Consider the following 27,819-nt stretch of genomic DNA (forward strand, 5'->3'; position numbering starts at 1 on the left):
AATCAGGCACCGAATGTGGGCTCAGAGCTTTTTCGTCCCTTGGAATTTCTGGCGTGTTTTTCCGCCTTCCTCTAGTGTTGAACAGTAATAATTGGTTAATTTGATTTTGCTTTGAACGAGTCATATACTTTCTCTTCTTCGACAGCTCACTCTTGCTGATTTTGTCTTTTTTTTAAAAAAAAAAAAAAAAACTATTTTGATTGCGATTTACACATCGTGCCCCGCATGAATATAGCGTGTCCTCAAACTGACAACTTGAGCCATCAAAAGTCTACTATTTTTATTGTTGCCATAAGTCTAGGGGCCTGTTTGATTTAATGAACTTGCGAATTTCTTTTCTTTTTTGTGTGTGTAGAAAATGCTTGTTTAATTAAATTAATTTTTTTATTGGATAACATTAAGGGAAGCATATTCTGGTGCATCATAAAAATGCTTTCGATTTTCTTGTTTTGTATTTTTAGATTTGCACTATAATTATCAATCTTTTTACCTTAAAATTTATCAAATTAGTGCAGTATTTTCTTCCTTTCAAAAAGTTTAGATGTCCTTCCACAATAAGAAAAGTTAATGTGTTTCTTATTAAAAAGGTTATTTTTCTTGCTCAAAAAAGTCAAAGTGCAATTGTGAAATCTTTCTCATTTGTTCCGAATTAAATTTTACCTAAAAATTTTTTAGTTTTAATATTTTGTGTTTGAAAATAAAATGAGTAATAATCTAATAATTTTAATTAAAAGAAAAAAATAAATTAACATCTAAATCATTCAAATTAAATCTAAACATCTTACAAAAAGTGAATCTGATACTGATCCTCTCTAGCGGGTTGTCTTATTTGACTAATATATCTATTGAATGATAAGGAGATTACAGTCCTGTGCACTTATGTAGTGACTTTTTAGAAATTTGAGTGATAATATACATCGAACACAAAGGGGTCGGTGCAGTAAACTTATCCTGTACCACTCTGATCATCCAAATTCTAGTCACTTCCATTGTAATGAATCCAGAGTCTGTCGGTGAATCTGTTTGTCCCCAGCTGCCACAATATTAAAACCTGGCACACGTGCAATTCTTGAATTAGTAATTACATGTACAAGTAAAGTCCAATCAAGTAGTACGGAAAACACTTTCCCGACTCTCGTGATTCATTGAATCCAGATGACAAAATTACCAAGAAAAGAGCTATAACAAGTTCATACTTCTTGCAGGTGAAAATGGAGAAGCTTCCCAACGAAGTTGATTCCCTTTCCAATCAGTTATGACGCCTCCTGCGCCTTCTATTACGGGTACCAATGCAAGAAAATCGTATGGCTGAAACAAACAGTCTAGTCACTGACACAAGTGATTTTTTTTCTTGGAGCAGCATAAGCTTGTAGGGTTAAGACTAAGGAGATTCTCAAAAGTTGTTAACACCAGAATGCGTCTTACCTTCAGACCAGACTCTACAACAAGATCCACAAAGCCAGAAGCCAAAAGAGCATAGGCGTAACAGTCACAACCATATAACGGAATTTTAACCTGAAATTGGGAGAGCACTAATTAGGAACAAACAACTAACTGCCAATAATATGCAGAATTCTTCTGCGGAAAATGGATATTTCACCGTTACTTTCCTGTTATGATAACTGAGAAGCATCCTGTCTAGCGAGTCAGGTCAAAAATATGGAGAAACATTGTGATAATGGAAAACATGTGGACAAGTAAACCAGTGGAAGAGGAAGTGCTAGAGTTTACACCTCATCATAAGATATCAGCTCCTTATATTTTTACAATTGTACAAGGTGAAACTTGAAATATTGTCAGCCAATATGTTTCAACACAGTCACAAGTTACTTAAGTTCTTATGTGGTACAAGCACATCATTCTGTCATAAGAGGGTCGGATTCGTGTGTGTTGTACCTGCTTGTCTTGCACATAATTAAGACTTGTGTGATCAAATGATTGAGTGAGTCCAAGGCATGACTTTTGTTACCACAGAAGAATAAACTGTACAAGGAAATATTCTTCTTTCATGATACCACATGTTTGCTCGACATATATGTTAAAAATACAGTAAAAATGCAACCGACCTTGCTTCTAACACGGCTAAATGCCTCTTCTGCATCTCCACTAAATAGATGGGGGCTTGTGGTGTACCTAAACGAGGGGAAAATTTATATTGAGACTTGTAAACCAATACTTGCCACGAAAGGGCATATGATGAAAATAAGGCCAAGCCTGCCTTTGTATATAGCGCCACATTCTATTTTTTTGCCAGACAAGAAATCTTAAATATGAAGTGCGCAAAAGAAGAAAGCATACATGTATGCTTGAGAAAGAGTATCACAAGTGCGTGTGGACACTTGTTGTCCGTTCAATGTAGTCCCTTTACCCCTTATACCAATCCATCTTTCTCTCAACACAGGTTGATCAATTATGCCCAGGATCTGATAAAAGGAAACCTAACTTGTGAAAATAAGTGAAAATAGCAACAAAATTGCTTGCATTGTCATACTCAGTGCTGTATATCACTTAATATTTGTATCCAAATATGGATACCACCCAAAAAGAGTCATGTTGATAAGGGTGCAATCAAATGGCTATTTCCCATTTCTTTCTTTGCACCTTTTAACTAGCGGGAAAAAAAAGACTCAGATTTATTTAAAATGCTTAAAAATTGAGGATGATAAAAGTGAAAATGTCCCATTCCATGCATGTAATCAGGTGGCATGAGACATTACTGGTCTGTCATTTTGCAGGAGAGCAATGAGGGTGCCAAATAATGGTTTCCCTAAAATACAAACAAAACAAAATGAGTCTGAAATTGCAAGGTTGTAAACCAATAATAAACAAACACTTAACAGCAGTGAGAGAAAATTACCAGTAATGAAGCTCTTTGTCCCATCTATAGGATCTAAAACCCAAACATACTCTGCACTTTTTTCTCTACACTTCCAGCCCTTTTCCTCTCCATAACTGCAATTTTCGTGGAAAATCCAGACAAAAAATTATAATAAAAAAAATTCTTTGATAAATCTTCTTCTTCTTCAATTTCCAAGCAATAGAAAAAATCAATTTATATACTTACATTGCATGAGATGGAAAATTCTCTGATATGATTGAAACCATAGTCTCTTCAGCAGATTGGTCAGCGATTGTTACTGGACCTGCAATATTAAGTGTAAGAAAACTATACCCATGATCAAACCCACAAAATATGCATATACTTGAAGTTCGAAGAGGTAAGTTTTTTATGGTAGGAATTCCCAAAAAAAAAAAAAATCGTCAGATCAACATAAGTATTGAATCTTTCAAATTTTACCAGAGAAAAACACTATTATGGGCTCTAATGCATTTTCGTTGTCATGTTTGAGCAACGTTGAGAGCATTTTAATAATTAAAAATTAGTTTAAAACAAAGATGATGTAGGACAAAATTAAAATGTTATTTATTTCTAAATATTGAAATGTCAAACTTCATTCATTTTACTAATTCTACTTTTTCAGCCAAAAAAAAAAAAAACAGACGCTTAGCTCTATAGGTGAAAAGAAAGAATCAACCTTATCAAACAGAATTCCTTACCTCTGATTAATTAGAGTAAAATCATGTATAGTAAATATTCAATAAAACAACTACTTGATACTAACCGGACAAAATCTGAACAAATCCTAGCCATGTCAACACAAAAGAAAAGTAAAAAATATAATGTCAAAATTCTACTCGATTACTTACTCTACCACTATTCAGCAAACGAACAAAACTTAAATGGGAAGCACATGAAGAATCAATAGAAAACCGAAAGCGAGATTTTAAACTCATTCCGTCAGAGACTTACTCGAATCCTCCTTATCAAGAACTTCAAATTTATTCCTGAAATACTTGCGAATGATTTCTCCAGCGGCGTCAGCGACCTTGTTAGCAACGTCGACGAATCGATTAAGTTCCTTCTCAGAAAGCACCGTAGGGAAGGCGTAGACTCCATTAGAGAGCAAAGGATCAGAGGCCATGACCCTAATTGAGAGAGAAGAACGTTAGTGAGACACTGAAAATATTGCAGGGAAGACGATGATGCTAATGTAGCTGGCCAGCTGATCGCCTGCCCTGAAGAGTGTGTGTGTGTGTTACCGCTGACATATAAAAGCAACCTTTATATACAAGATTACTTGCATAGTTCTTATTTATAAAATGATTTCTAACATATTTTATTAAAATTAAAAAAATTAAAATTTTTTAATTACGATTAAAAATTCAATAAAATTTCTTTTGTATTTTTATTATATATATATATATATATATATTCTCTCATCAATATTTAATGGAAGGTAAAGATAGGGAAAGAAAATTAAGTGAGTTGGGCCAAAAAAAAATTTAAAAGTCTATATTTAAGATGAAAATTAAAATCTTCATCAATCAAAATATAAATCATTCTCATTATCTAAAAATAAAATATCAAATCCTTTATATGTAGATTCACCTATTGAAGATGAAGGCGAAAGTTTAATATTAATTATCTTTACAACTTCTCCTTCATTACTTATAATGAATATAAGTCAAATTATGTCATTATCAAATATATTTATATATATATATATTAGAAGAAAATATAAAAATTATCATAAAATGACACAAAATCATTTAACCATAGGTATAAATTAAATGCTTGCACATTATTTAGAAGGAAGTGAGAAGGATACTTTGATAGAACATGAGATCCTATGCTAAAAGCTAATTCATCAGCTATTGTGGCGATCAAAATACTTAGAATATTGCATGCCATACTTGAAAAATTAGAAAATCATTGTTGGTTAGTCTTATACCAACGCAACACATCTAATTTTGAAAACTGGTGACCATTAAGAAAAGCTTCTTTTAAATAATAATCTAATTTAGACTTTTCAATGGAAGAAACATTCCTACTCTTTAAATTAAGAAAATCTTACATTTAAAAAAATCCCTAATCAAATGATACGGTGAGTTTTTATTTTTTTTTAAATTGTAACATGATTTGGAGAGTTGTCCAAGCCCGAACCTTTTTTTTAAGAATTTATCAAGACTAGACCCTGAAACTCGATTATCCTAAAAATCACCCATTTTTAAATTTGAACTTTTGTTTAAATAGGACCCATACGCTCGACCCTTATTCCTGATTATATGTAAAGAGAATAATTTGTGATGAAAATTTAATTATGTGAGTTATAAATAAGATTAAAAAATTCGAGTAAATTGACTTAATGGCTATGAAAAATATAGTTCCCATAAGTTATGGATGAAATTTTTAAATATTTTAAATTATGGCCCATTCACATACCTTTTATCCATAGATCAAATATATTATTAAAACATTTTGCATAAATTAATCCATGAATATATCTCCTATAAATAACTAAATTATTTTAATATTTAACTAACTAAATCAAATTCCTACACACACATTCATCATATCTCTTTGCCTTTCACAATAATTCCTTCCCTTTTTTGGTGGGTAAAGGAATCAAGGTGATATTCACATGTTGCCTTCTTGTCTTAACAAGTGCACTCTTCTGCAAGAGATGTTCCAGCATAAATAGTTTAATTTTGTGCCCCTGCAAACGAATCTCATTATTAGGCTTCCTTATGCAAAGATGAATGTAAACTCAAAACTTTTATTATAAAGGAATATTTGATTTTCTGTAATAAGTTAAAATATTTAAAAAAATTTACAGCCTATGTTTGATTTATTTTAGTCAAATGATTATATTTTTTTCATATTTTTAATCCACGATAGTATATATTACTGATATCAGTGAAAACTTATCAATACTATTTAATCTTGTAAATATAAGGATGCTTAATCTTGTTATTTCTTATGATAGAATATGTGATTTATTAATTTAAGTATTTGATTCTTTATGATAAGCTAAGATGTCCATAATTTTTTATGGGCCATGTTTGATCTATTTTGGACAAGTGATTATTTTTTTTTATTTTTGATCTACGATAATATATTAATGATATACAATTGTATATCATTGATAAACCATATCAATGAAAACTTATCAACATTATTTAATCTCATAAGCACAGCGATGTTTAATCTCATCATTTTTTTTAAGAGGTCAAATAAAGCTGTCTTTTGTCTTCAAGTATTTAAAAGGATGTTTTTGTCCAAAAAATATATTTGAAAGAACGTTCTATTATTTGCAAAGAGAGTAATTTTGTCATATAAAACTCAACTATTAAAACGGATAAAATACAAAATATAACAAATGTTAGGCTATTTATTGAGTCTGGTTTTATAAAATGGGTTATATGTGTAAAAGTCCCAACAAATTCTTATAGTTCCACTTTATAAATAAGGATAAAGAAGATTATATATTTACATATTAAGGATTCAAATAGATCTCTAGTTTATTTGAGGGGGGAAATGGTAGTTTGAATGAAGCTAAATAATTAAGTATATTTTGGATTAATTAGGATCATATATCGTGTAGTTTTTTTTTTTTTTTTCCGTAAGCAAACTATATGGTGTTTGAAGCCAACAACTCTAACTAACCCAAATCATTAGTTAAGTTGGTACAATTCTCTTATTGGTAAATTAAGGACTTGTCAGTAGTATAGTTTTACCATGATAGTAAATTAAAATCGTTATTAAAGAATTGTCAATATATAACATTTTCTATATGACAGTTATTTGAAAAACAATTATATAGGCAAGATGGGATTGGATTGAAGAGACTATATAACACTTATATAACATGACATTATATATTGGAACGGTTAATTAAAAAAAACACGTTATATAGTCTTTATTTAAAAAAAAACCCAAAACGCAAACTTCATTTTTTATTAAAAAAACACTAAACTATATAATGGTTATTTAAAAAATAATTGCTAAATAGTTGCTGAGCAAAGGCTTGAAAAATTAATCAAAATTGGGCATACTTATTTAACGGTCATTTCAAAATAATCATGATATATTTAGCATCTATATAACGGGTATTTTTAAAAAACCATCATATAGTTGATTGAAAGGATTATTGAAATCAAAATTGAAAATTATAACAATTTTTTGGTAAATAATTATTATATAAACGATAATTATATAACAGTTAAAAATCACTATATAATTTTGTCTTAACTATGTAGCTCTAGAATATATTGAGGTTACAAACCGTCATATATAATTTTTTAAAAAAAAGCATTAAATATAGTACCCTTTTTCGAAGTGAATAGAGATTCATGGCCAAAAAACACACTGTAATAGATAGGGAAGCTTTTTTATTTAAAACCACAAATTTGCATATAAGCAAGAAACGTGTGAGATGAGCAGTGCACCTAAGATCTTGGTGTGCTTTGGTTCAATTCTCGTGACAGTTATGTTCTTTAATTATTAAACTTTAACCTGCCTCGATCACTTTCTCTCTTCCAAACTTTTCTCTATCTTTCTTTCTTTTCTTTTTTTTTTAACTTAACAATATGCTATTAAATACTTTTCTAATTTTATTTATAAATCACTTCTAATATGTTTTACTGATATTAAGAAAAATTTTAAAACTTATTAACTCTATCTTAAAATTTAATAAGTTTTTAACTTTACCTCTATTAAATATATATATATATATATATATTTTTTAATAATTTTTTATCTTCAATATTCAATGAAGGTAAAAGAGAAAATTTGTGATGACAATTTAATAAAATAACTTTTAAATAGGATCAAAAATATTTTTTCCTTTCTGCCCTTTATAAATAAGACCAGAAGGAGTATTCTTATAATTTAATTTCTTGACATGTCAAGTAATTTAATAAAAAAATATTAAAAAAAACCAAAACATTATATGATCCGTGAACACTACAGGAACTTGTAAAATCAAAAGAAGCACTGTAGAATGGCGGGTATGGGGTAAGCATCATTCGCTGGTGCCTATTGTATAACTCTAAGGCTCTAAATTTGCAATTTAATTAACTTGTTATTTAGCCAAGCAAGGAGGATATGATAAATATTTTTAATAAAAAAGTGCTCAAGAAATTTAGTTAAAAAGAAGCGAGGTCTATTGGTGAACATCAACGGTTTGAATTTTTGGTTGGGAATTTTAAGCAATAAAATATAATATTTAATAACATACGTTGCTTATTTTGTCTTTATTTTATATTAAGAAATTGCTATAATTTTTTTACCCCTTCTGTTTGAAATCAAAGGACGAATTTTATTTTTTATACAAATAAAGAATAATTAAATTTTATTTAAAGTAAATTATATAACTTATGTAATATAACTTCTCTTTTAAATATTTAAGTTCATTCTGGAAAATATTTTATAATTTAAATATATTTAATAGAAGATAATAGTATTTCTTAATTGTAACTGTGTTCAGGGATGGAATAAGTTATATATGAGGATATATATAGTCATATGGCAACTTTGAGTTCAGGCTCTTTAGGATACAGTAATAATGTTTTTCAAAAAAAAAAATATTGAGCGTCTCTGACAGAAGATATTTTCATATTATTTTAGAAAAACAGAAAAATAAACTGAAACTGATTATAAATAAAAAAGGATGAATGGCATTAAGGGTCTTAAAAAGCAAGAATTTTATAGATAAGGTCTAATAGATTCTAAAATTATTCTGAGGGTCTAAAATCCTCATTTGCAATTATATTTTCTAGTGAAATAACCAATTTGTTCCTTCCATAACCAATTACTGAACAAAAATTTCTTCTTCTTCCTCTGTTATTCCTCCCTCTTCCTTCTCTCTCTTCCTCTTTCAACATTGATGCAATAACTAAATTCATTTTTTTTTCATCACGCTTCTCTATTCCTTCTCTTCTTCTTCCTCCCTCCTCCTTCTTTCTCTCATTTGAAGCTTTTTCATTCAACAGTTATGAGTAGGCGATTTACTTTTATCCAGATAGGTATGGAGAAAACGATCAAACATTCGTCCGATTGCATTCCTTTCACACCAGCCAGGTTTTTGAAATGATCCACCATAATGTGAAAAGAATGGATCAAGTGCTACATCTGCCATTATCAACTTTATTTTGTCAAAAAAAGAATATAGAGAGTTTGAGCTATATCAATTTTATCTAATCATAATGTACACATTCACGTTCATTTAATGAAAACAAGTTATTATTTATGGACTTTTTGTTATTTCTAACACATATTTTTCTGCAACTGATATAAATGTTCTAGTGTAGATGTTATTTATGAAATTTATGTTGTTATTTATGGAGTTTACGTTGTGCAAACTTTGTAATTAACTTGTGCGGATATTTATGTATATCATATCGACAAACCTTGTATTGTAAATATATGGACATTGTGTTGTTAGCAAATGGATACTTTCATGTTATATATGGACCTTTTGTTTTCATAAACTTGAGAAACTTTTTCAAATGTTTAGTTTAATCACACAAATCATGTGAAATAAATGGACATTGTGTTGTTAATAAATAGATCTTGTCATGTTATATACAAACTTTTTATTATTCATAAACTTGAAAAACTTTTTGTTAAGCCTAGCCAATTAATAAACTAGACATACATGAACTTTCAGTTTAGAATATGTGAAGATTGTGTTGTGCATGGTGGATATTGTATTGTGCATTATTTGCTTACTTGCGCATTTTGTCAAGCCTAACCTATTGATAAAGTATAATCTTATAAACTTTTAGTTAAGAATAAATGAACCTTATATTATGCATAATGGATATTGTTTTATGCATTGTTTGCCTATTTGTGCATTTTGTTAAGCCTAGCCTACTGATAAAGTAGAATCATATGGACTTTTAATTGAGAATATATGAATCTTAAATTGCGCATAATGGATATTGTGCTGTGTATTGTTTGCTTACTTGTATATTTTGTCAAGCCTAGCCTACTGATAAAGTAGAATCTTATGGACTTTTAATTGAGAATAAATGAATCTTATATTGTGCATAGTAGATATTGTGTTATGCATTATTTACCTATTTGTACATTTTGTTAAGCCTAGCCTACTGATAAAGAAGAATCATATGAACTTTTAGTTGAGAATATATAAACCTTATATTGTGCATTATGGATATTATATTGTGTATTGTTTGCTTACTTGTATATTTTGTCAAGCCTAACTTATTGATAAAGTATAATCTTATGAATTTTTAGTTGGAAATAAATGAACCTTATATTGTGCATAGTGAATATTATATTATGTATTATTTGCCTAATTTCAGTATTTTGTTAAGCCTAACATAATGATAAATTGAAATTACATGGACTTTTAGGTGAGAATATATCACAAACTTTTTTTTCTTGCAATCATCTTTAATTAGCCATCCTCCCGGGAGGCCATGAATAAAAAGGATAGAGTTTTTCAAGATAAGAAGATTTATCATTGTTCAAGATATGAGAAGGCCGGACACAGTCATAAGACATACAAGAATCCTAACCCAGCATGAGAAGTGGTTATATTGTACTTCTTTAGTGTACACAAGCAACTATAATTATGTATGTGAAAGCATTTTCAAATAAGATTTTTTGGATAAGTGGGAATCATAAATATTTTTTGTTTGTATATGGAGAAGTAACTGTTAGAAATTTTGAATATAATGGCTAACTTTTTATATATATCAGATTTAAAATATTATGTCAAATTTCATGTGGGTACTTGTTTTAGCGCCTAAACTAATACCAACATGAAATTATTCATATATGATGTAATTGTCCTTCTTAATGTTGGAAATGCATAGACTTTTTGTTGAGCATGTATGGATATCGTCTTGTGCATAGTGAATGTTGTGTCATGTATGGTCTACCTAACGTTATTTTGTTATAGCCTAGGCTAGTAAAATACTGAAAATATATAAATTTTTTGTTCAGCACATGTGGACATCATATTATGCATACTGAATGTTGTGTCATGTATGGTCTACCTAGTCATTTTTGCTAAAGTCAAGACTAGTAAAATACTTAAAATGCATGAACTTTCTGTTGAGATGCGTACACATTGTCTTGTGCAAAGTAAATGTTATATTTTGCCTGATCTATTTAGTTGTTTTGGGAGTTCACGCAGGTTCTGGATTCAAATCAAAGGACAAAATTGTACTTTTGATCTCAAAAAAATTGGCAATAAGGGCCTCAAGGTCTGCAAAGTAATATCAGATTTATTTAGGCCCAAATTGTAATAAAATTTATTTTTAAGGCCCTTAATGTCATTTCTCCCAAAAAAAATTAATCCAATCAAGCTAACCCCATTGGGGGATTTAATTGGGTTGGCTGTGTATTTGCCAATCATTACACACATATATAAGGGTGAGCAAAACCGAATCGAAATCAAAAATTGAACTGAATCAAATCAAATTTTATCTATTTGATTCGATCTATTCGATTTTTCAATTCAATTTGATTTTCTTTTAATGAAAATTTCAGTTAATCGGTTCGATTCAGTCTGAGAATTCAAAAATTAAATAAACCGAAATGACCGAATTATCTATATTTTTCCTTTCATATTTTTGAAAATATGAATAAATTCTCATTTATGTGAGTAAGAAACATATTTCTACTACTTGCAGTAATAGCATTTTTTTCATTTAATATGATGTTCTAATTTTTTATTTCTATGATTTAGTTTTTAGTACAATAGTACTGAGTCTTATTAATTTTCTCATGAATTATGATATAAAATTGTTATTTTTTTGTTGGGCCTTTAATATCAAGGAAAAAAATTGGATAGAAGAATATATGAACAGTTAAATTTTATTGACCCAATTCAAAGCTCATAAATCAAATAGACTGATCGAATCGAATCATTAAAATTCAGTTCGATTTTAATTCGGTTTGATTATGTATTTTGATTCGATTTAATCTAAATTTTTTATATAATTTAATCAATCAATTTTAAAAAAATTAAAATTATATCGATCGAAGTAACCGAATACTCACCCCTACCATACACAGGAGGAGTGGCCACTCATATAGCAAGAAGAATATTGATGCTGCGGATAAAGTACGTAAGAGAAGTTAAACAATAAATAAATATGGAATATTACTGAAAGAGAGAAAAAGTACGAGCACTGGTTTTTGTAACATGGTGGAGTTTTGTAGAAGGATGCTCGATGGCCGCATAACGCATGTTGAGTCAGCATGCATATAAAGCAGGTACGTAGTACGTTGAATGTGGGCGGCTTTTTCCCCATTTACAGCTGTCAACTCTCAATGTTGATGTTGCTATCATTATCATGCACATGCCATTTTCTAAAAATTATGTTTTGTCTAAAATTTAAAGTACTTCATAATTTTTATAATTGTCTTTTTAATTATATCTCTATTTTATTTATTTTTTTAAAAAATAATGTATTAAAATTTCAATTATCATTATTAATTCACTTATATACAATGATAGAGCCACAAGGTTTGCACTTCCTCATTTTGAAAAAAAATTATAAGTAGAGTATATTTGTAAATTTATATCTTAATATTTTGCACCTTCTAAACTAAATAAAAAATATTCGTGCTTAAAATTTTATTAGGTATATAATATTTTAATGATCAAGAAAAAATATGAAGAGCATATTTATATAAAAGACCATATCAATTAGTTCAATATAATTTTTTTTGAAAAAATTATTATCAATCTATTTATGTTATCACAATTTTAATCCTAATTTAATTATAATTTTTTTCAAAATAGTAATTTTTAAATTAAATTATCCTACATCTCTGACTTTAAGTCTTAGCTCCACAATTGCTTATATAGGATATTAAATAAGAAAATAATTGATAAAAAGTAAAAAAAAAATTAAAAAAATCGAAGTTTAGTCTAACTTTTTTTAAAACCATAGAGTAGGCATTGATGCTCTAATGATCAAACAGTAGTGATTCAATGTTTATGGTTCAACTCCAAGCAGTCAAGAAGGCTATTTGCTTGACATTGAGCGGGTGACTGTGAAAGTTGACGATGCTGATGTGTTTTTCCTGTGTGAAATGTACGAGTTTTTTCAGATTGTGAGTGGTTCTCCTGTTGGTTTATTCTCAAAGACATATGAGATCTTGTAGCGTCCTGAGCTGCTGTCTTCTTTTCTCTCTCTCCTCATCCTGAGGAGGAGAATCGTGCTGCTGATGTCTTGGCAGCTCCTTTGCGTTCGAGGTGGATGACTCAACCAGCATCTTCTTTGGTTCTTATTCTCGCTCGTGATGCTGCTAAGTGCTAATTCAAAACACTCCTTTTGACGTGGAAGGGATCGGCTGATTTGCATCTGTTAATTTTCTTTCCTGTCATGGTTTTGCTTTAATCCCTGCTACTTTCTTTCTTTCTTTTCTTGCTCCTTGTTTTTCTGCTTTGGACTCTTCTTGTCCATTGCTTCTGACTGCTAATATTTGAAGTTTTCAAGCTATTAAGAAAAAAAAAAGTTTTCTTAGACTGCTTTTCGTTTTTTTCAAGGCCTTAGCCTAAACGTTTAACACTATCCGAAGGTAATGTCACAACTATCTCTGATAAACAGATCAAATGAAACATCTTGGGAAAAAAAAAAAAAAGTTAGGACCACTTATCAAGCTAAGCACTAGTAAAAAATACTGAATTCTCAAATCATAAACTAGATACCCTTCTCTCAGGCCGTATCCCAGAGAACAGATAGATAATTGTTTAGAAGTTCTTGAAAGAAATATTGTACTGTTTTTTCTAATATTTTCATTCTTTAAATATGTAGGAAAAAAATTGAAGGAAAAAAAATTCACAAAATTCAAAAATAAAATCAACTTCAAGACTTACAGATGGCAAAATCCCCTATGTATTACGTTGAATACTAATGATATTGATACCATACCATATAACTTTGACTTCGTATCTAAATAAAATGCCGAGTCACATTCAAAACTGGCTTGCTCCAGGGGGCCTAACAAAGAATTTTATGGTAGCCTCAATTGAATTGACGGCAAGATGATTCAACGTGCAGCCCAGAAGCAACTTAATGAGGTAGGTCATACATGAAAATGTGAAAACGCATTGAATTCAGTCTGCTACAAGCAAAGCGTTAAATTCTATGATCAGTCCTCTTGAATGAAAACTGTTGTTTCGTTACAAGCGATCGACTTTTAAGTCAATACAAATCATTGGTACTTTGCTCAACACCAGAAGCTCGCCAAAGGCAAACAGCAAGCATTATCTATATATCATCAGCAGATCCCCAATGTAATTTGGGTGTGAATACTGAATACTATGTATCCATTCAATAAACTAAGCCATCTGTACATAATAACAACCCTTGGTCTCAAAACATCATTACTCTCTCTATATTAAACCAATCCTTCTGTACCTTTTCCACTTTTTAATTTTTAGAGAGTAACTTCAGCCTCTAAACCTGTTGTAATCACAGAATGGAGTTCAAAAATCAAAACTTACTAGATAACATCCCGCACCCCCTCATCATAATCTTTTGTCTGGGCTTGCGGAGATCAACAACATAGCCTGCTTTAATAAGAACAAGAAGAATACGCATACATTAAGCCCAGGGGAAAAATAACTGCATAGAGCTTTGAATATATATATATATTGGGAATATCAAAAGTTTAATTTTTATTTTCTGTTCCACATAAAACCAACCCAGATAAAAATAATCTGCAAGCAAAATAGTTGCTTAAATACACAAGGAAGTGCAACCAAACCTTTATTACTATGATGCTAATGCATGGCAGAAGACAACTATATACATACAATTTTGATTAGCTGGCGCAAACAACAATATGAAGACAAATCAACTTACCCCGTGAAAAGCCAGTAGGCACATCCTATTCCTTGCTAGATTTTGACCAAAAGAACCCCTTTTTTCTTGCAGGGGGATTATCTGATGAGTCTTTGCGACTCTTTGAGCCAAATGAGAAATGCCTTAGAAAGGGTTTCCCAAAGGAGCTCCTTGCACTGGAATTCAAGTGCATCCGTGAAACTTTACATTGGTTCCCACCACCCTTGAAGTGATCAAACACAATTGAATCATCATCGGTACCACTATCCACAACTCGGTTCATGGACTTCTTGTTTCTAGCCTTCAAATCCATTCTAGCTTTCAGAGCTTTTTCGGACAACTTAAGAGTTTGTTTCTCACCCAAGGTGCAGATTGGGCAAGTTGGATCATACTTGTTTACTTCAGGCGTCATGCTCTCCAAACATTCAGCATGATAAACATGTCCGCAGCCAAGAACAGCAACTACTGAAAGTTCATTATTAGCAATTATCTTTTGGGTGCTCCAAGAAGACCTCTCAGTTAAAAGCTTTGAGCAAACACCACATGTATGCAGATCTGTGAACGAAGTTGAAATCTGGCTACTAGTTCTAGCAAACTTTTCATCATCAAATCCAAAGGACTCACTATCAAATGACCATCTTCCTCCTTGAGAAGTGCCCATAGGCTCAGAAAAGCCAGGTATAGACCAACCATCAGAAGAACCACCTTGGGAGCCCCTATGTGATTCATTGCTCCAAGAAGGGAAAACAGACCTTTGTTCTGAAGCAGGTAAACTGTTTGGTGACTTGGGTCCTGGGATTTGTCCAGGAGAAACTTGCAGCAATATTTGGTTTCCAGGAGAATGGCAGCGTTGCCTTAATGGGGTTGGGCTTGCTGGAGGTAGATGACTCTGGGATGAGAGAGGAGACGGTAGAAAGGACGTTGAAGGCATTGAAAATGGTGGTTTTGAGGGGGATGTACTTGACACTATAGCTGATTCTGCTGACCCTTTCACCTACAATATAAATCAGATGTAGGAAGATTGTCAAACAGATCACAGACACTCAGCCACATAAAAATTGTAAAACAACAGAAAGTCAGTTCAGTATTATAACCTCTCACCTGCTCCACACTCACATCCATGGAGACATTCCTTGAATTAGATTGATCTGCCACAAGCATAAATAACCATGGCAGAGACAAATCAGCCAGTAGAGAATATTAAGAATACCAGCCAACAGTTTAAGACAGCAATGGACTATATATGTTTCAGATCAAGTGCAGAAAAAATTTCATAGCATAACAAAAACCCTGACCTGTATCTTTGGAAGTGGACAAGCCTATTCTTTGAGAATGTATACAAGGTAAATGTTGAGGATCATGATTTACAAGGCATCTTTTCTTTTCTTTTCTTTTTTAACACAAAATACAGGAATTATTATTGAACTTGAAAAGATTGAAATCTACGTTCTGTCCCTTACCCTTGCCATATGAACCACACCAAAACCAAACATATTACATCTACGTACAAACATATCACAAATTCTACTATTCTCATATCACAATGACGTACAAGTACACTACAATGACAAGACCCAAAAACTTACTAGCAACAGGGAAATTGGATACAAATATCTCCTTTTAAATTTATCAATAGCAGTCAATGAAAAGAATAATTAAAAAACAGAGTCCCACTTGAAATTTACTCTTCGTCACTGAATGGAAGAATAAATTAAAGCTCTTTATTTGCCTTTATATACTGCCAAGGGCAACCTAAGAGGGTGTATTGCAACTTCTAAAGAAAGTTGAGAGATAAGGGTTCCGTGAACCTGACAGTGCGTGGCATTACTACTTGATCAATATTAAATAAGGTATAATATAAAGAAAGAAAACTAAAACGCTGGCATGGTGTAAAGATTTTGCACTTCTCATCAGTCATTGTCAAACTAAGGATGTACTAATGCCTACCAAGCAACATTTTTGTCTCTTCACAGATCCACATTATGATATCAAGTGCAAGATGGGATCATATGCAAATTAGGGAACTATATTTGATAACTAAATTTAGAGCATTAGCAGAAGCACTTTGATAGGATCCAAGATGGGTAGAGAGAAATAAGGAAGATAAATCTAGATATCTAAATAAATATCTAAAGAAAATCTAGATAACTAAATATTAAAATAAAATCTAAATAATATTATAAAATAGACAATATGATCAATAAAACAACTATTTCCTAATATTTCTCTAACTTCTCAAATTATCCATTATTCGGCCATAACTGGTACTCTATCACACTTCACCTTGTCAAAGGATTTACTATTCAGTAACTCTATAGACAAAATAATATCCTAAGGATAAAACTAGAAAGTCCTTTACCTTCACATAATATATCAACTATCTGTATGGTTTTAAGGAAAAGACTTAATTAAATTCTACCTTAAGCAAATGATTTTTATTTACTCAAAGGTTGGTCATCAAAACACCACATAACGTATACTATGTCTTGCTCATACAACATATGGTATCTTGCCGTGCCAAAATTCAAGAATCTATATACCCATATACAATATAAAATCCATAGAAAACTGCATCATTCATAAATTGTAAGTCGTGAATAATATAGTTCATCTCAGATTCTGCACAAAGCATAGGCCCACAATCTAGTTAACCTCAGCTATCTTTATTCAACTTATACATTACTTTCCCAATTTACTTGAGTATCAACTGATTAACAATTTATGGTTATTTTACTTTATAGTTCCATGTAGCCAACCCCACCTAGCATGATAAGGCTTGTTACTTATGTCGTTGTTGCTGCTCTATAATTCCAGTTATACTCCTCCATTATAAGAACTTTTTGGCTTTACAGAACTATCTTTTAACCACAGTAGTTACCAATCATCAATTTTTTCCTTGTGTTCATTAGCACGTGTCCAAATATGTAAGAAAATATCACAATGAGTCCAAACTGAATGTTCCACAAGCAGATCACTTATTTCATATTTTCTTCACAAATTTGTGATTAAAATCACCATTCCATCCAGTAGTTTAGCATTTGATCTCATATTAAAGATAAGCAGTTCAAAAATGAAGTGACTGGGGTAAAATCCATTTCTCAGATTCCAGTCCAAGCAGGTGATAGCTTATTATAAATCAAAAAGAAGAATCCACAAAAGTTACCTGAAGTAAAAGTCCTTGTATGCTCAGCAGTTCCTTCTGAAGTTGGTGATTTTTGCCCTCTATGACCTTCACAAGTCTGCAATGATAATCCATCATCTGATTTATATGCTGAGTCGTTTTTGTCTTCTGATCCATCATTCTGGCTAACACCGTCAGAAAGCCAATTTATAGAAGCATCTTCACCAGCTACACGTCTTCGATGATCCCAGCGAAAACTCCATGTTGGAGAGTAGCGATTGTTTCTATGTAAAACTTCATTAGTTGATCCACTTTGTATGGTTTTATCTTTATCTTTGGAAGCAACACAACAAACAGCGCCCATACTTGAATATACAACAGTCTTAACCTTTTTTATCAACACAACCACCAGTTACATCCCCAGATACAAATCTGCACCATTAACTTGTAAATACAGATTTTCCCTGGAACTGTAATGACAGTGACATAAAATCAGTTGTGATAATCGATAATGTAACAGGAACTGCAGGAACTGAGAGTCTAAAACACGTTATCATTTTAATCCAAGTTTTTACACAGAACAACCAACAAACGAAAAAATTAATCGTTCTGCAGCTAGCAGTTTTTCTGAATTTAGATATAATTCCACAAATACCTAAACAAAAAGTGGAGACCACAAAGAATCAGAATCAAAAGAATATGCATGGTCGATAATGTGGGGGCAGTCAACAACACGAGTTTCAAGAATTTTCCATTCCAAAAGGATGTTTCTAAAACATACATCCCAAAAGAATATCAGTGAGCCAAAAAAATAAAAAAACTGGAAAAGCAATATAACTTGACAGATTCAAGGACAGTGAAGTGAACACAGAGTTCAACAAGAAAGATTATGTTGAATTGGATCATTGTATGAAAACAGATCAAGGGGGAAAACCTCATTGAAAGCAAACATCATCGGCAAGAAAAAAAAAATCCAAGAAAACTGAAAAAGAAGAGGAAACCCAATAAGTTACTCAAAAGGAACTAAGAGTGAGTAATAATCAAGAAAAAACAACAAATAGCCCGAAATTTGAAGCTATTCAAAACCCCCAATCCCAAATCCATGCAGAAGACACGGAATTTACAGTGGAAACCACCAGAAAAAGAAAAAAGTAATAAAAATGAAAATTTTCTGCGGGGGAAAAGCCATGAAGAAGACCTTTCTTTTAGAAATTCGTTAATCGATATATCCTTGAGTTTCCCGCGTATATGATAGTAATACGACTCTCTGCATACGAACAGAGCAGATGGAAAGCTGATGTAACGAAGCCGCACCTTTCCGAAAGCCTCCGAGAAGGGAGGAAGCTTCTAGAGAGAGAAGGTGAGGATCGAAGGCAACTGAGTGGTGAGATGCAGAGGGGGAAACTAGGAAGACGAGGGTCGAAGGAAGAGAGAGGCCATTTTGGATGGTCTTAACGCCGTTAGGAAATTGTTGCAGTGTTGGTTTCGGTTCGGTTCGGTTCGGTGTTGTTGTTGAACACGACAGGCCTCCATTCATTCAGTTTCAGCCATTCAGGTAATTCTTAATTCTTAATAGCTCCGTTCAAAACTTTTTATAACAAAGTTTGGATATCATAGAAGTTGAAAATATATATCTTTAAATTTTTATACTTTATTCATATTTTATTATTAATCTTTACATTTTTTTAATATTTTAAGTTTTTATATTTTTTTATTCTAAATCCCTTCAATGTCTCTACATTTTATTTATAGAGAGATCTAAAATATTAAAAAATAAAAATGCAAAAATCTAGAATATTAAAAAAAAGTACGAGAATCAATAGCAAATACTCCCTCCGGTCCTATTTATAAGTCATCTCTACCAACCTCATCAATACCAATACAATAAAAGTACAAGAAATAAAAGTAAGTAAAATTCCAAACATGCCCCTATATAACAAATCTAAAAAGTAATGTCCTGTTGCTTTTTCTCTCTCATGAAGGGTAATTTTGAAAATACCTCTCAAATATTATCTAAAAAGACGCATCGTGACTTATAAATGGGACCAAATACACCTTCTAGAATTGGACTTATAAATGGGACCGGAGGGAGTATGAACAAAGTATAGAGATCTAAAATTATATTTTTTCTTTTAAGTTTGGAGTCTAAGATATTTTTAGTGTTTTAAGATATTATTAATGTATTTTTTAAAACATATCCCTAATAAATAAATTATTTTTATTTTATTTTATAATAAAATATCATATTAAATATAGATAAATATAAAAAGATTGTATTAACATAAAAATATTGTATTAATTTAAAGAAAACTAACTACCTTATTGAAATGTATGATTTGATTAAAAACTCTCTATATTTTTGAACGAATAGAGTAATAAATTACTATTTACATTTATTTTAAAAGTAGGATTAATAAAATGTTTTTTATTTTTTTTAATGAATTAATGAATATCCTAAACCCTAAACTATTGGCTATTATATTTTGGACTCTGAACTCCTGAAATGTACAAAAACTCTTGTCAACTTTTAAATTTCAAACATCTAAAACCTTACCGTTAATTTGAAAAAAATATCTGTTGCTTTTGTAATTATGAGTAGAGTCGGTAACTTGAGTTAAACCCGACAGGCTACCCCAAACCCACCTGAAAAAATTAGAGACAGGCTTAGAAAAAAATGATTTTTTTATGTTCTTGAATACCTAAATAAAAAAATATTCTTAATATATATATAATATAATAAATATTAATAAATTTTTTAATTTTTAGATTATTTTATATTAAAATACCATACGTTTGAGTCATATATATGGTTTGAGTATCAAAAAAATATATTTTATATTTTTTATAAAATAAAATAATTAACTTTAAAGTAAAAAATAATTTCAAAAATAAAATTCAGATATTCAAGCCGAACTTCGTTATTAGAGTTTTTCAACGAATCAAGCCTATTCAAGTCGAGCTTATTTAAGCCAAGCCCGAATAAGTCTAGCTCGCATGAATTCCCAACTATAGTTGTGAGGCTCAATTACATACCAGTGTGACACTTATCTTAACCTTTAAAAATAATGACCTTTTTTCTCTAACTTAACAATGAGGTTTTAGATGTTCAAAATTTAAAAGTTAATGAAAGTCTTTACATATTTTAAAAGTTTAAAGTCTATGATATTATTTATATAATAGTTTAAGGTATAAGATGTTCATTAATCATTTTTTAATTGAATACATATTCTATTTTCTTGCTCCAAAAAGTAATGGATTTTATTTTCATACAAATATATTTTAATATAATTGATATTTAATATAAAATCTGTTATACACACACACACAAACACATACATGTGTTTTATTTTTACTGAATAATATGATAATAGAAATAGAAATCATCTATGTATTTATCATCATCATTATTATTATTAAGTCATAGATAATAAAATTAACTCTACGTATTTCATAAGCATGCTCCAACATATATAATACCATAATAAAAAAAGGTTAATATATAATTTAGACCCTGAATTATAGGTTCAAGGGTAATTTGAATTTTAAATTTTAAAAAGGTGCATTATAAATTTTAAACAATTAAAGATGAGGCAATTTTACTTCTACCGTTAACTTTCAACAAATGTTCATCAAATTCATTTTAAAAAAATTACACTTTAAGCCTCAATTTGATGGATATTTTATTGAAAGTTAACGATAGGGGTAAACTTAACCCACCTTTATTGTTTAAGATTCAAAATATATCTTTTTAAAAGTTTAAGGTTTAAATCACGCCTGGATCTATAGTTTAGAGTTCAAATTGCATATTAACCGTGGTAATATTATAAATTTTTTAGGATATGAGAAGAAGGAATAAAAAAAAGGTAGATGATGATGATGATGAAATTATATAAAAAAATGATGTAAATTATCCTAACGAGAAAAGCAATTTTCGGTGGAGATTATGGTGCTTAAAAATGAGACGGTATTGAGTTGACTATTTTTGTTCTTGTTGGATAGGGTTTTTATAAGCTATCAGTGATAGCAATAGGAGTGTAACATAATCTTTTTCTATAAGCGCACTTTTATATTTTTTTATTTGTTCTTTGACGTAATGGAATTTCATAATAATATCTATAAAAAACATTATTATTCTTTGTTAAGAAAAAATTTAGAATAAATTTTTCTTCATACACTTTTTTCTCTGTCATCATAAAAGCATTTAGTTTTTTTTTATAAATTTTTACCTTCATCGATCAGTTCAAACCAAAAAACTTAACACACTTCTTCAAAATCTTATTAAAAATTGATATAATATACAAAATACACTTTTTTTGTGATTGTTGAATTATTATTTATTATAATGTATTTTTAAAAAAAATACAAAAAATTAGCATGCAAATTGGACCTTAAATTATAGGTTCAGGGGCTATTTGAACTCTAAACTTTTTAAAAAATACATTATGAACCTAAACAATTAAAATTGGAGCAATTTACCCCTACCATTAGTTTTCAACAAAACTCAATCAATTTATAGTTCAAATTCAATAAGTTTATAGTTAAAATTACCCCTAAATTTATAATTCAGGGTTTAAATTATATATTAATCTAAAAAAAAAGAAAGACATATTAGTTAGATTGGATTTAATAGAAGAGATTAATTTTTTATAATATTAGAAGGTAAGATTTAAATTAAAATGATTGCATTGAGTGCACGATAACCCAATAAAGAAAAAGCACACGATAAGAAAATATGAAAAATGGAACACATTATATCACTTTGCTTTTCAGTCTTCATTCAAATAGAGCGATGTGTGTGTACTGAAATTGAAGCTAGATATATTTAAATCTCAATCACCTTCTTTTGTTTCTCGTATCTATCAATTTCTGCCCATCCACCACAACATGTCATGCCTCCGCTATGATATATGACACAAACCTAGGATTCAAAATATTAGGCCATTCACTAAGGCTCAATTGACTCAATAACTATCCTAACTCAATTCCAAAGACGTCCAATTGTCCAATAAGCCTATTAGTGATTTAGAAGCTCAATGAACTTAAATTAATTCATTAATTTAATAGCTCAACTTCATTTATTTTAATTAACCCTAGATAAAAATTCATAATTTTACAAATTGCACATTCATCAATTTAAAGTTTTAAAATTGAAAGCGAACTTATAAATTTTCATAACTGTTAGAGTAATAATTTTGTTACTTTTTAACTTCAAACAGTAACATGTGTGTTCTCTCTTAAAATTTAAAAAATAAGTTATAATTCCATCAATTTAAAATTGCAAAATTAGGAATTAAACTTGTAAATTATGTTATTTATTAAAACTAAAAAAATAAATTATAAATTCATCACAACAAGATTACAAAATTAAAAAATTTTCATTTAAGTTACCAAAAGTGTTTTAGGCTTTTTCCCAATTCCTAATATATCAAAATGTCACTTAAGAATCAAGAGACGGACTAAATATTTTGAAATTGCTTGGACTTCAATTGAGTAAATTAGTTTCCTTGGGACATATTATCATTGTCCCAAGACTTTTTTCAGCATTTAAGGCGTGTACATGTGTGTGTCATAACCAGCAATGGTTTTGATAAACTTTTTTGTAATGGGCTTGGGTAATTATTGATCTAAGCATGTTATTCCCGCCTTAATCTTGTTAAAAACAAATCATTAAAACTTTGGTCAAAGGACTTTTAGCCGGTCTAAAGAGTCGTGAGGTTTAGCTAATTATGGATAAAAATTAAAAAAAAAAGTATGGATAGAAATTCATTTCACCATTTCAGACTTAAAACAATTCACGAGACCCACGTTGTCTTAATTAATTTATTAAAAAAACTCAAAAACTCAAAAGAAATTCTTAACTTGGCCCAGAAAATGAGTATTTGACGATCAAGATTGAAGACGTTTCCAATCTCACAATAGTTGGGTAGTGATAAGAGTGGTTTAGGCTATAGATGCCACACTTCGAGAAGTCAAAACGCAACTGATTTTTCCCCCCAACAATCAACAAACACACATTACACATTTGATAAGGGAAAAATGACAAGAAAATAATTTTTCAGCAAACACATGTTAATTTGACTATGTTTTAATTTTTTCTCTCCTTTTGTTTTAATTTCATTTATTTTGATTTCAATCTTTAATTAATTTAATATTTATAATTTTATTTGGCTTTATTTTTGAAATTTATTTTATATTTTATCTTAAAATTATTTGTCTTATTTTTTTGCATCTTAAAATTATTTTAGATAAATATAATAATAAATATGAATATCCTCAATATCAATCAATTAATCTGATTGTGTTATTTTTGGTAAATGATAATTTTTTTGTATATTTATCTGATTGTTTCAGATTGGAATATTATCCGACATAATTGAAAACAGCCTTTTTAAATATGTTTTTTATATTCATATACACTAAAATTTGATACTGTGCTTAAGCAATCAAGTTGCCATATTATTTAGAAGCAATTTGGATGGGATTAAATATTCACCCACCTTTTTTGTTTTATATATATAAAAAATATTGGAATCCAAGGAAGTGATTATCCAGACTTCAAAGGACCGAAGCAAGTCCAAAACCAAAAGAAGTAATGTAACGTGAGGCCCAACTATTCTATTATTTATAAACAAGAATTAATAACAAGTTCTCATTTATTAGAAAAAAAACAAATCTATATTTCATTTTAACAACAATCAATTCCTATATTCTAATAAACATATATTATATTGCTTCTGCTATCAAAAAAGACAATGACATATTGCTTTAGAACGTAACATGATCATTTAATTTGATAAAATTTTTTATTGAAAATATTACATCTCAATTATATGATATAAGCGGAAGTTTTTCTTCATATTTTTTAATATAGTTATATGGTATCAAATACTAACAAGTTAATTAGATTTAAGTATTATAAGATATTTCCTATCACATGATTTTTTTTTTCATCTACAAGATTTGAGCCATTTTTACCTTACTTAAAAAGAAGGAAGAATTAATTTGAAGTCTCACATAAAAAAATTAACTACCACAAGATTTATTAATAATTGACATAAAGAAATGGCCTTATATCAGTTGTTCTTCTTTATGTTAGTTTTTAATAAATCTTACCTAAAAAGAAGGAAGAATTAATTTGAAGTCTTACATAAAAAAATTAACTACCACAAGGTTTATTAATAATTGACATAAGAAAATGGCCTTATATCAGTTGTTCTTCTTTATTTTAGTTGTTAATAAATCTTGCGATAATTAATTTTTTTATATGGGATCTTGTCTGTAATTTTTTTTAAAAAAAATTGAGTCCTGCCATTCAAGCAATTAACCATCGCAGGTTGGCCTTTTTAAGTATATTTGTGGGCCTTTTTTCTGTATTAAAAGGATTTGAATCTTAAACAATATAAACAATATTTCTTCCTACACCCACCTCACAGTTACCGCATAGTCTCATCGAGTGACTTTTTTTTTTCATCCCTCTATAAACAAGTTGATTATGTACCATTAATATTTATACATACTATATATATTATTAACAAACTAGCCCTAATTTAAGTGCTTTAACATCACATTACTTTATGATGCATGTAACCAAGCGGAAGCATTGAATTATCTGGACAAACATAAGTTCATGTCCAACGCTCAGAAGTCAGAACTATATATATATATATATATATATATATTTATTTATTTATTTATTTATATAAGGTTTATTTTTCCTTCTTGTCAAGAATCCGCTCAAACATGGGAAAAAAATGGAGTCATCATGTTGTCGATATCATGTATATACTGTCGTCTTCTTTAAATTAAGATGGAAAATTATTTTAAAGCATGCATAATGTTATATTCTTTATATTAAATATGTTCAATAACAATTCACTTTGTCAAAATAATTTAAAATGTTTAGTTAAACACATCTCAAATTTCATATATTTATGATCTATTTTTTAATTTCTAGGCATGAGAGGTATTTTATATCTAAATATACAAATCATACCACAAAACTTAAATTACAACACATGCCTCTCTATATACATATATATTTATATGACTAAAATGTTAGGGCTCCAAACATGATAAAAGGTACGATACACCTCATGATAACTAGTATATATATTATATAGATAATAGCTAGGGATGGATTATTTATGATATATATGGATGATGACATGATCCCAGTAGTATATGATCGAAGCGAGAAGTCAATTAATTAGGAATGAGCTTGGAAGGAGGCTTTGAAAGAGTTGGAGATGGATCGTATCTTCCATAGTCTCTTGCATTTGCCCTCAGCACCCTCTCATGTATCACGCTCTCTTCTTCCTTTCCCTACGTACACCAAATGCATTTCATTACACATGCATGCTTGAAATCTTCAATATCATTTATCATATTTCATATCTATCTGATCAATCTGTTTACTTTTTTCACTACAGCTATATATACGGTATTGATTGCTCATGATTTATATATGCGCCATACTGTTATATAGTGCCACGCCTCAAATTTAAAGTATGAGAGGCATATATATCATCACTCTTGTGTACTGTGGTTGTGTCACAAAATATATATATATATATATCCTTCACAATCATTTCTAAAGACTGTCCTTTTGTTTTAAACGTCACTGTAACTGTTCTAGCTTGCGTGAATTCGAATATGTGTGTGTGTGTGTGGTGACATGCATTAAGAGGTTGATGATGATGATGATGGCAATGTTGACAGACTCTTGTGGGTTTTCTTGCTCGTTCTCGAACCACAAACATATATCAGAACATTTACACACAGTGATCGAGACAGAAAAACATTAACTGATTAATCAATATATAATATAATATAATATATTAAGCATGGTTCAGGCTCTTGATTACCTTTTCTTGAACATCCACATCCGCAACCAACTTACTGACAAACTTTGTTCTTCGACCTGCAAATCCATGAAGCACATCAAAGCTGAGAGCCTTATATATATGGTTTACGGATGAAACATGCATACACATATATTTATATCAAGTATCAAAGAGTGAAGAAAGTTCACATGCATGTGCTTTGCACTTATGCATAGAAAGGAGCAAAATCAAAGGATGGAAGCAGAACAAGTTTAATTATTTCCACATGCAAGCACATAGTAAAAGCTAGCTGTCTCTGACTCTGACATCGTGACTAGCTAGGGTTTGGCACCGAACAAAAAAGTCCTCATCAAGAGAGAAGATCTAAACACACACACACACACTCACTCACTCACACCGACCTGCAAAAGTAGCAGTGAAAAGGGAGACAGAAATGAGCAGAAAGATGGTGAACTTCTTGAGAAGCACGAGACTAGCCATTATCTCTCAGATATGAGATGCTTCACTGTCTGTATATTGCAGGAAACTATAAATTTGGCTAGAGATAGTGGTGTGGTGTGGAAGAGAGAATTGAAGAAATTGACAGTTATAATAAAGAAACCAAACTTTCTGCTCTAGAGCAATGAATTCAAACACAAAAAGGTAAAAGGAGGCCACTTTCCCTTTGTTGGGGCACTAAGTCTGTGAAGTTAGTGGAATGCCATAAACTTAATTAATTAATTAATCCTAATTGAAATCTGACCCCTTAGTGGAAAATTATTGGAGTTTCCTCTGGGCGTGCTTTACAACAGAATTATATTTTCTACCATACCTAACTCTTATTATATTATTTTAATTTGTACCAAACGACTTTCACTCTTTGACATGCATATCCCGGAAGACCAATTAATTAATCAACTGATTGATCGAACCACTTGCATAATTTCTCATCACGACTTAAGAGCAGAAAATTTTATAGTTAAAGCTTAGAGGCAAAACATAAATTGCTAAATCGAATTAGTCACAAAGTTATATTATATATATTTTTTGAATCAAAATTCCTTTTTAAATAGTTACATGTTTACTCGTATTCATTACCTTTGGTTACTACAAATTAAATGAAATACATGTCTCTCTCTGTACTCTGTGAGAGAGAGTGAGAGAATTATATGCATACCTCACATACATAAGTACATAATT

General features: G+C 30.1%; 3 protein-coding genes across 6 annotated transcripts; all 3 read right to left on the reverse strand.

Moving 5' to 3' along the window:
- Positions 1-741: 741 nt before the first annotated feature.
- Positions 742-4,091, reverse strand: LOC129293427 (bifunctional phosphatase IMPL2, chloroplastic-like). 2 transcript variants are annotated; one of them, XM_054931390.1, is made up of 9 exons: positions 3,812-4,091; positions 3,065-3,143; positions 2,858-2,952; positions 2,718-2,767; positions 2,299-2,423; positions 2,067-2,133; positions 1,426-1,515; positions 1,197-1,308; positions 742-1,051 (listed from the first exon to the last, which is right to left on the reverse strand). In XM_054931390.1, the coding sequence occupies exons 1-9, from the start codon at positions 3,981-3,983 to the stop codon at positions 981-983; spliced, it is 861 nt and encodes a 286-aa protein (XP_054787365.1). In that variant the 5' UTR covers positions 3,984-4,091; the 3' UTR covers positions 742-980. The 2 variants fall into 2 exon arrangements, with proteins under 2 accessions (XP_054787365.1, XP_054787364.1); XM_054931389.1 differs by having other exon boundaries at positions 2,299-2,438.
- Positions 4,092-13,968: 9,877 nt separating this feature from the next.
- LOC129293225 (uncharacterized) lies at positions 13,969-19,272 on the reverse strand. Of its 3 annotated transcripts, none has more exons than XM_054931062.1 (5): positions 18,996-19,272; positions 17,840-18,267; positions 15,778-15,824; positions 14,698-15,670; positions 13,969-14,405 (listed from the first exon to the last, which is right to left on the reverse strand). In XM_054931062.1, exons 2-4 carry the CDS (start codon positions 18,159-18,161, stop codon positions 14,723-14,725), a joined length of 1,317 nt encoding a protein of 438 aa, XP_054787037.1. In that variant the 5' UTR covers positions 18,162-18,267; positions 18,996-19,272; the 3' UTR covers positions 13,969-14,405; positions 14,698-14,722. The 3 variants fall into 3 exon arrangements, with proteins under 3 accessions (XP_054787037.1, XP_054787035.1, XP_054787036.1); XM_054931060.1 differs by having other exon boundaries at positions 13,969-14,402; positions 18,996-19,270; XM_054931061.1 differs by having other exon boundaries at positions 13,969-14,402; positions 19,112-19,268.
- A 6,526-nt stretch (positions 19,273-25,798) lies between these two features.
- Positions 25,799-27,198, reverse strand: LOC129293904 (protein CASPARIAN STRIP INTEGRITY FACTOR 1-like). The gene is made up of 3 exons (XM_054932028.1): positions 27,042-27,198; positions 26,662-26,717; positions 25,799-26,119 (listed from the first exon to the last, which is right to left on the reverse strand). The coding sequence occupies exons 1-3, from the start codon at positions 27,118-27,120 to the stop codon at positions 26,000-26,002; spliced, it is 255 nt and encodes an 84-aa protein (XP_054788003.1). The 5' UTR covers positions 27,121-27,198; the 3' UTR covers positions 25,799-25,999.
- Positions 27,199-27,819: the final 621 nt, after the last annotated feature.

The sequence above is a fragment of the Prosopis cineraria genome, unplaced genomic scaffold (assembly GCF_029017545.1).
Source record: "Prosopis cineraria cultivar Desert tree isolate PC_DT_omini unplaced genomic scaffold, ASM2901754v1 PC14, whole genome shotgun sequence".
Taxonomy (NCBI): Eukaryota; Viridiplantae; Streptophyta; class Magnoliopsida; order Fabales; family Fabaceae; genus Prosopis; species Prosopis cineraria.